Below are 15110 nucleotides of genomic sequence, written 5' to 3' on the forward strand. Positions count from 1 at the left end.
TGCTAGCTTGCTTTTCTAGCACGGAGGGCAACTATGAAATAGCAAACTCTTGCACTTAATTTGTATCTTGTCCTGCTTACTGGCCTAGAAGCTCCTAAATAGAGTAAACTTTTCTGTACATTACAAAGTGCAGCTGTGTAACGTTCGCAAGTTAGGAAAGTCGCTTCTACTTGGTTTTCTTCTAATAATACTAAAAGGCATACTTTTTTTTTTTAAGGGAAAGGATCTCACTGTCGCCCAGGCTAGAGTGCAGTGGCATGATCATAGCTCACTGCAGCCTTAACCTCTTGAGCTCAAACGATCCTCCTGCCTCAGTCTCCCAAGTCCTCGGACCATGCCCAGCTAACTTATTTGTAGAGATTGGGACTCAAGTGTGCTGTCCATGCTGGTCTCACACTCCTGTCCTTAAGTGATCCTCCTGCCTTGGGCTCCCAGAGCGCTGGAATTACAGGCATGAGCCAAAAAAAAAAAAACATACTTTTAAATTTAGTTACAAATATTGCATGATTTGGCACATTAATTTCATGTGGGGATGTTTAGTTCTTTGGGGTTTTTTTTAACCTGCTGGACTAAATGAAATGCTGAGAGTTGAAGACATTGGCTTATTTTCCTTTTTTTTTTTTTTTTTTTTTGAGATGGAGTTTCACTCTTGTTGCCCAGGCTGGAGTGCAATGGCACAAACTCGGATCACTGTAACCTCCGCCTTCTGGGTTCAAGCAATTCTCCTGCCTCAGCCTCCCGAGTAGCTGGGATTATAGGCACCTGCCACCATGCCCAGCTAATTTTTGTATTTTTAGTAGAAATGGGGTTTCACCTTGTTGGCCAGGCTGGTCTTGAACTCCTGACCTCAGGTGATCTGCCTGCCTCAGCCTCCCAAATTGCTGGGATTACAGGCATGAGCCACTGTGCCTGGCCTATTTTACTTTTTTTTTGAGACAGAGTTTTGCTCTTTTTGCCCAGGCTGGAGTGCAGTGGCGCAATCTCGGCTCACTGCAACCTCCGCCTCCCGAGTTCAAGTGATTCTCCTGCCTCAGCCTCCTGAGTAACTGGGATTACAGGTGTCCGCCACCATGCCTGGCTAATGCTGGTTTTGTTGTTGTTGTTTGTTTGTTTGTTTAGTAGAGACAGGGTTTCTCCATGTTGGTCAGGCCGGTCTCGAACTCCCAACCTCAGGTGATCCTCCCGCCTTGGCCTCCCAAAGTGCTATTTTACTTTTAATTGTGTATTTATTGCCACTTTGAGCTATATTTGCAAATTCCTCTTGTGAAAAAGAATATTTAAAACCAGCCACCTCCAGCAGTTTGCTATATCTCTGTATGACTAGGTTAAAATGCACAAGTCTGTGAAAGCTTCAGTGACACCTTCATCGTGTAAATTCTAGAGACTTCACGTGCCAGCCAAGGTGAAGTAAGCCACCTACAGCCTCTCTGTCCCGCTCATTACAACGAAAAGCTCTGGTCAGGATACAGAAAAGCAACTACCAAAGACTAAAAATGAGCAGGGATATTAGGGACTGGAATCAAAGTCAGATAAAATATAGTGATGAATCTCTAAATGTAAAACATTTTATTTGGGAAGCAAGATTTACAGTTGAAGGCCTACAGGCAGACCAGGTGGTCTTCAGTATATCTTGATGAACAAATAAAAGGTTGGCAGTTTTATAAAGAGGAGAAATATTTCATGCTGCTCTTTGAGAAGGTTCTTTGGCACTAGTAAGGTTTTGGGGAGCTGGCAAGTTCCGACTGGTGAGTGGGTGAAATTAGTCTTCGAGTCACAGCAGGTTGTATCAGTCGCCATTAGTCAAAACTGGTTTCAAGTAGCAGCAGGCAATTTCAGCGTCCAGGCTGGCAGAGAACTACGTTCCCAGAGGAATGTTTTGTGGCCCAAGTGCTTTCCCCTGGCCCCTTGACTCTGACTGAGTTGGGTATCACAAGAATGACCCAGTTTGTATGATCAGCTCTCACAGTGACAATGACAGTCATGATGGGGATGTGTTTTGAGGGCCTTTTCCTCTCCTTTGCCGAGGAACTGCACAGGGAATGCTGATGGCAAGACCTCCAGGGAAGCTACTTATGTCTTCACCACTAGAGAAGGGGGGACTCTGCATGTTGGCGAGAGCAGGAGGGTGCCACACTCCAGCACATCGTGTGTTCACCTTCTAACCGGGAAGCTCTCCTTGTTCAGGAGTTTTCATAGAGCGTCCGTCCATGGGGAGAGGAGTGGCTAGGTGGGGTGGGTGGTGGTGTCCTGGAACCGGTCCCCCAGGGGTACCCAGGTATGACCGAATATGCACGGTCCAAGTCCTGAAGGTCATAGCAGAGGCCGCTTCTGCGCAGTGGGGTGGGAGAGTGAAAGTTAGACTGACGCACTTTTGTGTGACACATGTCTGTATGATTTGGGTTTTTATAGTGACCGCCATTTGCTTTTATTCTAAAATAAATCAGCATGATTCAGTGTTGTGTAAAAGATAAATATGAAAATGCTAAGCTATCTCAACATGGTGGGTTTATACAGATTTTTCACTTTTTTATGGTAAATACATGTGGGTTTTTTTTTAATTAGGAAACAAAGGAATTTTCATTCTCAAAAATGAAAACAGCATTAAATAGTTATTTGTGTGATACTTGACAAGGTTACCGAGCTGAACATTAATTTGTTCTTCATTGTTAAAAGAAAACTCTAGACAAATTAAATGTAACAGAGTTTAGTTGAGCAAAGAACCATTCTTGAATCAGGCAGCCCCAGAACCAGAGTAGGTTCAGAGCGACTCCGGCACTGCCATGTGGCTGGATATCATTCATGGGCAGAAAGGAAAGTGACTCCGGAGAATGGAAGAGCCACAGCAGCTGGATTGGCTACCGCAGGGGGTCTGCCTTGCTTGAGCCCAGTTTGAACAGTTGGCTGCCTGTGGTAATCTGAGACTCAGCTGCCTGTCACCAGATCAGGCTGTTTATACATCAGGTTGGGTTACAGTTCACCACGTATATGGAACCATTAGGCCAAACATAAAACATGTACGGAGGCAGCCTTTAGGCTAAACTTAATTTAGCATCTTAAAAATCTCGAAGCCACTTGTTTGCGTACCCAGCCTGGATCAGTCATAATTCTTGCTTCATGCCACACTCATCACTAGTCCATATTTGGCCTCCTTTTAAGTAGTTAATTAACAGGTATTTTTATAGCATAATGGGTTTCCTCAAACCACCACCCAACCAAAACCCAGCCCTTGATGATGACCTGCACGCACCACACAGGCCCCTTGATGCACACCCACCTGCTGCCCCCGCCCCGTGACCACCGCCCTGAGTGCCGGGCTCATCATCCCTTCCATGCCCTTTCTACATTGCTACTGTGCATCTGTGTGCATTCATTAAGATCATTACTTCTCTTTTAGATTTTAAATTGATTAAAGGCTTTAGTGTGATTTTGAGGACTCTTTTAAAAAAATACTTTTGGTTGGAATGTGGACATTTCCCACTTAGCATTGTGTTGCTAGTGTTCCTCCATATTGATGTGTGTTTAGCCAGAGTACCCCCCTCTAACTGCCTGTAACATTCCACTCTGCGAATATGCCACACTGTGTGCCCCTGCTCCTCCTTAATGGACACTTGAGCTTTTCCAGCTTCTTCCCTTATTTGTTTGTTTTGCTTTGCTTTGGTGTACTGTATTTTTGCTATTACCAACAGTGATACTTTGAACATTCTTTTCTGTGTGTTCTTTTGAACACATGCAAGAATTTCATATATATTGAAAAGCAGAGTTTGCCGGATCATAGTGTATAGGAACGTTCAGTTTTAAGGGATCATGGTAAGGTGCTTCCCAGTGGTTGTGCCATTTTACACTCCTGCAATGGTGATGGAGACACCCTATGATCCACACCCTTTCTAGTTCTTGGCATTGCCATTCTTGTACATTTTTGCTGAGTAGGTTTAGAGTGATATCTCGTGTAGCCTTGATTTGCGTTTCTCTGTTATCGCATGATGTTGAACATTTCCTCATGTTCAGTGGCCATAGTTATGTCCTCATCTTTGAGATGTCTGTTCATCCATTTTTCTATTGGATTGTTAATGCTCTTGTGGATTTATATCTAGGTTTTCAATCCTGGTTATGATGGATATTGCCCCCATCTTTTTTCTTTTCATTTTAAGATGACTACAAATGTTACCAAGTTTATGTGTCATCATTACTTCATAGATCTCCTTCAGGGTCTCTTGGAGTTTGCTCCCCTCTAACTTTAGCTTGTCATCTGAAAGTGTCTTCCTCATGAGTCTTTTTGTGACAAGTCTTGTGAGGCCATATGTGCCTCTGAGAGTATTTTTGTCATGCTCACACATTTGAATGACAGTTTGGCTGGATACAAAATTCTAGGTTTTAACTTCCTTTTCTTCAGTAAATTAAAAACACCAGCTGGGGGTGGTGGCTTACACCTGTAATCCCAGCACTTTGGGAGGCTGAGGCGGGTGGATCACCTGAGTTCAGGAGTTCGAGACCAGCCTGACCAACATGGCGAAACCCCACGTTTACTAAAAATATAAAATTAGCCAGGCATGGTGGCGGGAGCCTGTAATCCCAGCTACTCAGGAGGCTGAGGCAGGAGAATCACTTGAACCCAGGAGACAGAGGTTGCCGTGAGCCAAGATCACACCAATGCACTCCAGCCTGGGTGACAGAGCGAGACTCTGTCTCAAAAATAAATAAAATAAATAAATAAAAATAAAAACACTACTCCATTGTCTTCCTGCATCCTGTGTTAATCTGGTTCTTGTTTCTTTGAATGTGATCTGCTCTTTGTTTCTGGAAGCTTTGTATGTATTTTCATTGTCTTTTTAATATTCTTGATCTTCGCTATGATGTACCTAATTTATGATGTTCTTCCTCTGTATAATATATCATAATACCTCACAGAATGTGACGATTAAAAAACTCAGTATAAAAAACATAGAACAATGGTCGCCAAATAATAAGCACTAAATAAGCAACAGCTGTGTTATATTATTATATTCAGCTTTGTGGGGTTTTTGAGCCATTTTTATTACCTCTGCCTTTGCCTACTCTTTGACCTTTCATTGCTCAGCAACACTCTAATGTAGGTGAATGAAAGAAATCGTATAAAATGTGAAACCAGTTGTTAGCAATTCTGGTATAAAGAGAATCTACATTTTTGGCTAAAATGAAGTTTGCATACTATCAGTGACTGATTTATCCATGCTACTCTTATTCGTATAGCCATGCTATAATAAAGTTGCATGATATTCCCATTTTAATTTTTTATTTAAGGGAACATTATATTTTCACTGAATTTATAATAATGCTTATCTCCCAGCCAATAATTATTTTTATAATGTTTAAGTCTCTGTCTACTAATTCCAATATCTGGCCAACTATGAATCTGTTTTTATTGACTGTTTTTTCTCTTGATTTTAGATAGTATACTATCTGTTGTGGATGAGGCATTGTAGACATTCTAGATTCTGTTATTTTCTTTTGGGCAGTTATACTGATCTTGTAGAGGCTTGGTTATAGGACTAGGCTCTTTTGGCTTTGATCTTAGTTCTAAGATGTGGTTTGTAATCCCTCTGAGTGTCCATGTCCTCAGATGTGATCAAGCCCTGTAATTTGGCAGGACCTGATCTCCTCTGTCTTCACAGTGGCAAGCAGATGTCAAAATCTCTACTCTGCATTTTCAACCTTCCTGCTGTCCTCGACGGGGTTCCTGGGAATATTATCCTGTGTGCGTGCCCTTCAGGAGCCAGCCTCCGACTCAGGGAAGGTTTACATGCGGGTTTTGGCTCCCTTCTTCCTAGGGCTTTTGCCTGCAATATCCTGGCAGCCTTGAGCGTGGTCTCAGCCCAGTAAGGCTGCTGCCTTTCAGTTGCATGCTATCCCCCACATGATGTGTGAGTGAGGAGCACCCTTGGGAAAAGCCAGATGAAGGTGATTCATGCAGAGTTATTCTCATTTTCTAAGGGTCACGGCCCTTCCATTTCCTGCCTTCCTGCCTGCGTTTGTTTGTTGTTCAGAATTTTCAAATGGCTTTTTAATATTTTGTCCAGAGCTGATCATTATTGGCAAAAGGATTAGTCTGATATAAGTGATTCCGTCATTACTGGACTCTAGAAATCCCAATCAATAAGTACGTTATGGATAAAAAGACAAAGTAGCATGGTTCGCATAGGACTCAGATTTGAAAATGCATTTCCTGTAGATCATTTTTATCCACGGAGAAATTCTGGTTTGCCTGGGACCACCGTAGGAGCTGCATGTGTCTGCGCTGGTGCAGAGGTGTCTGGGCATGGCCGAGGAGAGCATCTGCAAGTGAAGCCAGCAGAGGAGACCACTCAGAGTGGCACTGACTGGCTCAGGGAAGCATCGGGGCCACACGGGGCACTTCACGCTGTGGGAAAGGGCTGCTCTCTAGCTTCAGGCAAACGTGGGCCTCACTTTTATTTTCTTAGCTCTTTAAACGATAAAACACTGACTACTGCAGCCACAACCAAGAATATAACTTCCTCTCTGCTGGTTGAGCCAGGTATCACTTCTTGAGAGAGTGAGCGTGGCTGGCAGCCATGCATGGGGTCCAGGATAACCAAATCAGCCTCCCCTCGCCCTGCAGAGCTGCAGAAGTGAGACTGTCGTCACAGCCCTGGCTCGTTGTCTTCCTGGTCCTCTGTGTCTTTTTCTCCCATTTCCTGTCCCACTGCTATGGGTGCCCTCCTGGGTCCGCCATCCCCCATAGAGGAGTCACTTCCACGCTCTCCCAAGCGTGTCTGACCCTTGCACTGTGCCCTCCCCTGGGCCACTGTCCTTCTCCAGGCTTCTGCCATCGCTCACTTCCAGCCAACAGTCCACGAGTGTGTTTTGGAGATGTGCATACTTGCTTTACACCTGCCATTATGTTTTTAAGGGGTGTTATTTGTTCTTAATTTTAAAAGTAGGTGAATTAAACATTTTGCATTTCTCCTATTAAAAATACCGCATTGCCTTTTTACTCTGCTGCGTTGATTCTGCCCCACTGTATGTCAGTAGCCCGGATGGGAGGAGAGATGCTTTCCTACCTCCTGTTGGCGCCACATTAGAGAAAGCCTGTCCGGCTCCACACGCGCTCCTAAGGATGGACTTGCCTCACACATGAAGCCAGCTCTGACCTGTAGGATTTTATGATTATGAACATGATAAAATTGAATTTGCATTTCTTTTGTGTGCCTTGAGGCTACTCATTTATTCTCCTCCAGCAGTCTCTCCAGCTCACTTCCTTAAGAAGGAAAGAAGTGGCAGGTCCAGTCCACTCCGGCATCTCGTTTGGAGACTGAGCTTTATTAAGCATCTTGGCGCTCCTCTCCAGGGACCAGGCTTCATGTGGCTGCAAACGGCTTCTCTCCTTTCTCCTGACAACTCACTGTGGCAGCTCTGTAGTCTCGCGCCTTGACAGGATGGCAATGAGATTTTCTTTACAAATCTAAAAGCTGCCGAATTAATGAAATCTGAGTGTACTTGTTCACCTGGTAGTCCCTGTCCCCACCTTTAACTCTTTCATTTTTCTGCAGGCCTGTTAGATTTCCTGGGTGACTGTTCCATTCGTGCCGTTCACATTCTTTTCTTTCTCTGCAGGTTTTGCATGCAGAAATGTGTCAGTCTGGTGCCTGGCGTCACACTGGATTTGATAGAAAAGTAAGTAGGATTTTTAAGCTCTTGTGGCTCTCTGGATCTGATGAGTTTCTTTTCCTTTTTGAAGGCTCTTGCTTCTCAGAAGTACTTTCTATCAACATGGCATGTTCCCTTTCATGTGGCTGTGTTCTTTTGTTCTCTGATTAAGGCTGTGTTTGCGATTGTCACACTGGGGCTTAGTGCAGGAGATAACCAAACATGGGCCATATGAAAGAAAAATAATAAAAAGCTGAATTCCTTTGAACATTTAAAAAGTCTGCAGACTTCAAGCCAAAGCAAGAACATAACACTTCGCATACAAATCATTTCTGCTGCCACTGAAATGATAGCTAGATCATAGCCAGCTCTTACCTTATTTTCTGAAACTGTTCCTTTAATATTCTGTAACTTTCCATCCCCTCCCCACCTGTCTCCATCCAGTTTCCATTTTACTATCTCAGGACAAACTGATTTCAGAACCTGAGCGATGAAGTGACGGGGTTTAGTCAGGCCTCCTATGAAGAGTCAATGGCACTTGCCTCCCGTAATCCTTTCGGTCCCATTGGCCAACCCGTCTGTCCCTCACGTGATCTCTTTGGATGTGAAGTGGTGTCTCAGGACCTGGAGCGTGGCCTGCAATGCCTTGTTCTGTTTGTTTGTGCATCGGATTCATCGTGACTCATCCTGAGTCATCCAGGCAGTATGGAAGAAGTTTGGAGTTATTTTAAACCCTTTGGCTCAGAACCCCATTCCTTCTAGAATTAACATGCAAGATAATTGTTTTCTATATCTTAATATACAAAGTTATATCTTAATATTAGGGCATGAATTTACTAAATTAGGCAGGAAAAGCAACCCCACTTCCAAGTTTCTCTTGTAAAAACGTACTTGCCTTGTGTATCAGGGGAAAAATACAAGAATATTATGTGTAAACATTCACGAGGGCACGGTGAGCTCTGTCGTGGTTCACTCCCACCGTGGAAGGTGGCTGTGTGGCCGATAGGAAGGCTGGGGAAGCGACACTGGTCCTGATGTGGAGTGGTCTACCAGATGTGCTAAGTGAGCAGTCCTCAGCATGGGTACCTAACAGAGCTCAGTGCCCAGAGGCTTTCCAAACAGTGCAAGCTGTGACTTAGAAGACTGTTTCCAAAGCCCAAACAGATAGTCTCTGAGAAGCATCACATGGAAAATAACTTAAAAAAAAAAAAAAAAAAAAACGGGATTAGATGATCTGTGCTCCCCTCCCCTTCTGGTTGGTTTGCAATCCCTGGTTGCAAACCTGGTTGCAATCCCTGACGAGATTGCAGTTTTGTGAAGCTGTTCGTGAGATCTGTTTACTGGTCATTGCTGTGCGCTTTCTTTGGGGCTTTTATTTCCCCCTCTGTTTTCTGAGTTTTAGAGGTCTCTATTACCTGTAACGTATATATTGCCCCCGTCACCCCTGCTCCCTCCCCACACACACACTGGATATGTATCTCAAATCTAAAAATCCAAAATCAGAAATGCATCAAACTTTAAAAAAAAATTTAAATGAATTTTAAAAAAAATAGGGCATCTTGCTGTGTTCGCCAGGCTGGTCTTGAACGCCTGGCCTCAAGCGATCCTCCCACCTCCACTTCTCAAAGTGCTGGGATTACAGGAGTGAGTGGTTCTGGCCGTGCCAGGCCAAAATCGGAAACTTTTTGAGCACTGACGTGCTACTCAAAAACAATGCTCTTTGGAGCATTTTGGACTTCGTGTTTTCGGATTAGTGATAAATCTAAAAAACTTAACTGGTAAGTATAATGCAGATATTCCAAAATCTGAAAAAATTAGAAATCCGAAACGCTTCTGCTTCCAAGCATTTCAGATAAAGGGACACTTAACCTGTGTATATATATTATATGTCTAATTTCTTAAATAAACCATATCCATTAATATTTCAGCAGTTATATTTTATCCTTACGGGGTTGGCTTATTCAGGCAGCTCTTGGGTGAAAACTGTCTTGGTGTTTTCTGTTTGTCGTGCCTCCCTGTGGCTATTTCCGTGGTTTCCTCTGGAGGTGGGAGGGCCGCAGTATCCTTTCTCCTCCGCCTGGTAGCAGGAGCCCGAGCCTTGCCCACACCTCCATCTCCGTGTGGGACAGTGTCTCTTCTCCATCCTGGATGGCTGCCGTGTGCTGTCCCATCCCCCCCGGTCACCTGTGTCTGTGGCTACTCCGGACAGGGCCCTGCCAGCGCATGTTGAGCCACATGAGCTCGGACAGCGCCACATGCTCCACATCTCCAGAGCGAAAAGGGCTGTTAAAAATCACCTAATGATCACAACAAAAATTTATTTTAAGTTATTGAGTCAGACCACCTTATTTGCTGAAAGAGAACCTGGTATTTAGTTCACTTCAGCTCCTGGGTGGCCTTTTCTGCCTGGTTCGAGCAGGGCTGGCCTAGAGCTCGGGTCTCAGGACAGCCCCACTGTGGTCTGCCCAACACATGGAGGTTTTCCCTTGAACAAGATTTTGGTGTCAGAACAACCAGCTGCCTCCCTGTTTCTTTCCAAAACTTAAAATGTGCACAGCAACATGACATCCTAAGCATGATTCACAAAAGAAAAAAAATTGGTAAATTGGACTTCATCCAAATGTAAAATGTTTACTCTCTGAAAGACACTGCTAATATGAAAAGACAAGCTATAGACTTGGAGAAGATATTTGCAAGTCACATATATGACAAAGAACACTTGTATCTAGAATGTATAAAGATATCTCAAAACTCAAAAATAAGGCGGAAAAGACAATTAGAAAACAGACAAAAGATATGAAGAGGCATTTCACCAAAGAGGATTTAGGGATGGCAAATATGCTTATGAAAAGATCCTGGAAATCATTAGCCATTAGGTAATGCAAATTAAAACCCAGTGAGACAGCACTGTGTCCCTATTAGAACGGATGACATTTGAAAGACTGACCAAACCCAGTGTTGAGAACTCACATCACAGCTGCTGGGAATGCAGAATGGTGCAGCCACTCTGGAAGAACTGTCAGTTTCTCATAAATGTCCACAAACCTGCCAACATGTCCTCGCATTCCCATTCCTGGGTATGTACCCTGGAAGAGTGAAATCTTAGGATCACACAAAAACCTGTGCGTGAATGTTTACGGTAGCTCTGTTCGTTACCCCAAGCCGGAAGCAACCAAAATGTCCCTCCCAGGGCAAATGAATTCAGACTGTAGTGTATCCGTATGATGGAATTCTGCTCAACAGGAAAAAGCGACAGGCTTTCTGTATACACTGCCATTCGGGCGGTTCCCAGAAGTATCACACTAAGTGTCAAAAGCCCATCTCCAAGGGTGGCGCACGGTCCGATTCCCTTTCCGTGACCTGCTGGGAAAGACAGAATATGGGGCCAGAGGACAAATCAGCTGTCGCCAGGGATTAGAGGGGTGGAGAGTGTGGCTGTGAGGGGCTAGCGGGAGGGGCCTGGGGGTGATGTCTTGATGCTGGTGTGGTTCCACAGATCCACCCACACGTTCCAATCCATAGCATGTGTACCTGCAGAAGTCATTTTGCTATTTGACAACTGAAGTAAAAGTAATACATAATGTAGGGGAGGAAAAAAACACCACGCAAGTGAGCAGGCCGGAGAGTGCAGAGCAGGTGCAGCACAGGGCTGGCCACCGCTGTGGACAACAGGCCATGGGCCTGGGGAGCGAGGGGTGCAGGGAAACAGAGACCTGGATTTGGGAAAAGAAGTAGATTCTACAGCAGCGTACTCTGTTGTTTCTGGGAAGATACCTTCACTCTTATTATTAAAATGGGATTGAGTGAGGATTGAAAAAAAGAAGCAAACACACTTCCCCATCCACCGTGGGATGTTAGTCATTTTCATCAGACGCCCTTTCCCTAAATCACGACGTTAGCGTTTGCAGTCGCTCGTGTTCTTCCCAGAACCAGTGCATCCCCTCCCTCCCCAGCACCAAAGGCCCTTCTCAGCCAGTGCCATCGGACAGCTGGAGGTTAGGGCAGTGTTCTTGAATTTCTTCCGTCTCCCCTTCTCCTGTGCCAGGTGATGCTACGAAGGTGGCTAAATGCTAAAGGTTTATTTTATTTTTTAATTTCAAACAGACAATTAACTGTTAATAGTAGGCAGTTTTCAAAACACACCCTGATTAGGGATTTGGGGTGTGAGGAGGAGAGTGTGGTGGGAAGAATATGGACGTTGGAGTCAGAGCAGCTCCATCTGGCCCTCCTGACCCCTTCTGAGCCACACTCACTGGGCACCTCCTTGCCTCTGGGTCTGCCTCTGTCCTGCAGAAAGGACACCGCTAGGGTCTCATTGGGCAGCAGCAGTGCCGAGGGCATCACACGTCCTGACACGGCCTCGGCTCTCAGCCCGTGTCCACCTCCTGCCAGGCACTTCTGCCTTCTCAGCACTTCCCAGAGCTGCAGCTTGGATGGTGGCTGCTGTCACTCCACATTCCTGTAGTTCTGTAAGCGTCTCCCACGCCTCTCCATCTGCCATCAGCTGAGGCACCTACGACTCCCAGGCATCGTTGCCCTGGCCCCACCGCCATTAGAGAGAGATGGCAAGGTGCCAGAGAGGCCGTGCTCTCGAGGCCCATTGCTAAGGAATGGCTTAGCAGGCTGTTTCAGTCCATTCTCACACTGCTGTCAAGACACTACCTGAGACTGGATGTATTAGGGTTCTCTAGGGGGACCGAACTAATAGCATAGATATAAATATAAAGGGGAGTTTATTGATTAATATTAACTCACATGGTCACAAGATCCCACAATAGGTCATTTGCAAGCTGCGGAGCAAGGAAGCCAGTCTGACTCCAAAAGCTGAAGAACCTGGAGACACTCAGTATTAACCATCGCACTGGGTAATTTATAGATAAAAGAGGTTTAATTGACTCACAGTTCTGCATGGCTAGGGAGGCCTCAGGAAACTTATAATCATGGCAGAAAGGGAAGGGTAAGCAAGGCATGTCTTACATGGCAGGACAGTGATAGCACACCAGGGATGGGGAAGTGCCACACTTTTAAACTATCAGATCTCGTGAGAACTCACTATCACGAGAACAGTCACTCCCATAATCCAGTCACCTCCCACCAGGTCCCCGTCTCAACATGTGGGGATTACAATTCAAGATAAGATTTGGGTAGAGACACAGAGCCAAACCATATCACAGTCACTGTAGGCACCTCAGTCTTTATTGAGAATAACTTCTTAAGGTGTGTGGATTTGGGTCTGAGCCCCTGTTCTCTGAATGCAGTTCGGCAAAAGCACCTGTTTTAGTGTCTTTCACTTGGAACCCACGTCGCACTCGCAGGGTGAACTCCCGTGGTGCCTCCCCCTCACAGTGTGACAGAGGTTAAATTGAATGCGGGACAAGTTCCAAACTTTAGAATTATACAGTAATGGAGAAATCCAGATCTTTGCTCCAAAAGCTGCCCAGCCACAGCTGCCATTAGCTCTATTTCCAAGTGGACGTCAGTTTTTAACTTTCATAGACACAGTGACTTCTCCGCTTAAAAACGCTATTTTTATGTTTTTTTAATTTTTGGATTTTGTTCCCCAATTATGTTTACAGTCTCATAAGAAAAGTTTTTTGTTTGGTTTGTTGTGTGTTTTTTGTTGTTGTTGTTTTTCCAGACAGGGTATCGCTCTGCTGCCCAGGCTGGAATGCAGTGGCACCATCTCAGCTCACTGTAGCCTCAACCTCCTGAGCTCAAGTGATCCTCCCACCTCAGCCACCCAAGTAGCTGGGACTGCAGGTGCATGCCATCATGCCTGGCTAACTTTTATTTTGGGTTGTTTGGGTTTTTTTGTAGAGACAGGGTTTCCCTATGTTACCCAGGCTGGTCTTAAACTCCTGGCCTCAGATATCTGCCTGCCTCGGCCTCCCAAAGTGCTGGGATTACGGGCGTGAGCCGCTGTGCCCAGCCACGTCTTTTGCATATTGTGTTATCTACAAAGGACCTGAGTTACTTTTAAAATAAGTGGTCTTTTTAATCAAGCGATCTTCCTGCCTTGGCTTCCCAAAGTGCTTGGATTATAGGCGTGAGCCACCATGCCCAGCCAAAGAAAAGTTTTTAATAAGTAGATTTGATTTTGCAGTTACAAAGTGAGGCAGAAAATTCAGCACATCTATGTTTAATAGTGTCTTCCATGCAGTGTCCTCCATGCTGCTGTGGTTTTTATAGTGAGAGGACACTCCTATAAAAAAATGCCCCATTATTTTTATACTTTATCATTTTCTGAAGATTTATTCTCGAAATACGTTGATCTTGGTTACAGTGACCTGTATGGCTCAGAGCCTCTTGGCCAGCCTTTCTACTACCTCAGGCCCCTTCTTTTTTCCACGGGGGACCCACCAGCATGTGTTAACTCCCGTAACGCTAGCCCGCATGTCACGGGAGACAGATCCACTCGGAAAGCAGCTGTGCAATACAGTTCAGAGACAAACAGATCATCATCAAGCTCTACTGATGAATGCGACCCCTGTGTTCCAAGCAGCCAAGACTGAGTTCCCCCTTATTTCCCTTCACTGAACATGTCAGCCATGTTTGTGATATTCTTGTGTGTCCCTTGCCCTGAGTGTGACGCTGGGACCAGGGTGCTTGAGGATGAGCTCCCAGCAATTCCAGGCTGTGCCTGTCACCAGTGTGCCCCGGGTGAGGGAGTCAACTCTCTGACATGGAAGCCCAGAGGTCATCTTCTGGAAGCAGACCCTGTAACCAACTTCCCTCCTTACAGGGCTGGAAGCGTGGCAGTGTCCACCACCTGTGGAATGTCCTCTGGAGCCTCCTTGCCCATGCCACACAGAAGGACACCACGGGTAGGGCACCCATGCGTCACAGCATGTGGGCAGCAGGGCCACGCCACCTCCCAGGGCATCTGACATGCACAAAACCTTTTGAGTTTTTGTATGTTTTTTTCAACACTTTCCTAAAATGCAGTGATCAAAAGTTGGTTGCCTGCTCCTGCTTGGGGGACCAGTTCCTCAGGGGGTGTGGGAATTGTTCTTTGCAGACTCCGGGGCTGACATTTGGAGGGTCACCGCCTGACCCCTGCTCCAGAGTCATCAGAACAGCCTCCTCCGACGCCACTCCTCCCATCGCATGTGGGAGCAGGAGGGGTGTGGTCTCGGAAGCGGCACCCTGTGATGCGCGTTCACCTGGGTGGCCTTCCTGGCCGCAGGACTGAGCCAAGCAGGGGCCGAGGTGCTGCCTCCCTCCAGGCAGCACGTGTGTCTAAAAAATTTATTTAGAAGTAGCCAGGGAATATTTCAAAATATATATATTTTTGAATGGTTGAGAAATTTTAATAAAAACATTTGTGCATTATTGGCAGAGCTGTCAGTGGGTGCCGGGTGAGAGCCACACAGTTGTCTGGGTGATGCCCTCGTGTCCCTGCACACCATGACTGTCCTCCTGTCCACCTGAGATGGAGCTCCAGGTTCCCTGAGTCACACCTACATTAA

The 15110-nt window shown here is 45.5% G+C and overlaps 1 protein-coding gene across 3 annotated transcripts in view; it reads left to right on the forward strand.

Annotated features, from left to right (window-relative positions):
- The window catches only part of RPTOR (regulatory associated protein of MTOR complex 1), a 420173-nt gene that overhangs the window by 237321 nt on the left and 167742 nt on the right, over positions 1 to 15110 (forward strand). For all 3 annotated transcript variants that reach the window (XM_054458563.2, XM_054458564.2, XM_054458567.2), the window contains one exon: positions 7609 to 7668. In XM_054458563.2, coding sequence (XP_054314538.1) covers positions 7609 to 7668 — 60 coding nt within the window. The remainder of the gene's footprint in view (positions 1 to 7608; positions 7669 to 15110) is intronic.

The sequence above is a fragment of the Pongo pygmaeus genome, chromosome 19 (genome assembly GCF_028885625.2).
Source record: "Pongo pygmaeus isolate AG05252 chromosome 19, NHGRI_mPonPyg2-v2.0_pri, whole genome shotgun sequence".
NCBI lineage: Eukaryota > Metazoa > Chordata > Mammalia > Primates > Hominidae > Pongo > Pongo pygmaeus.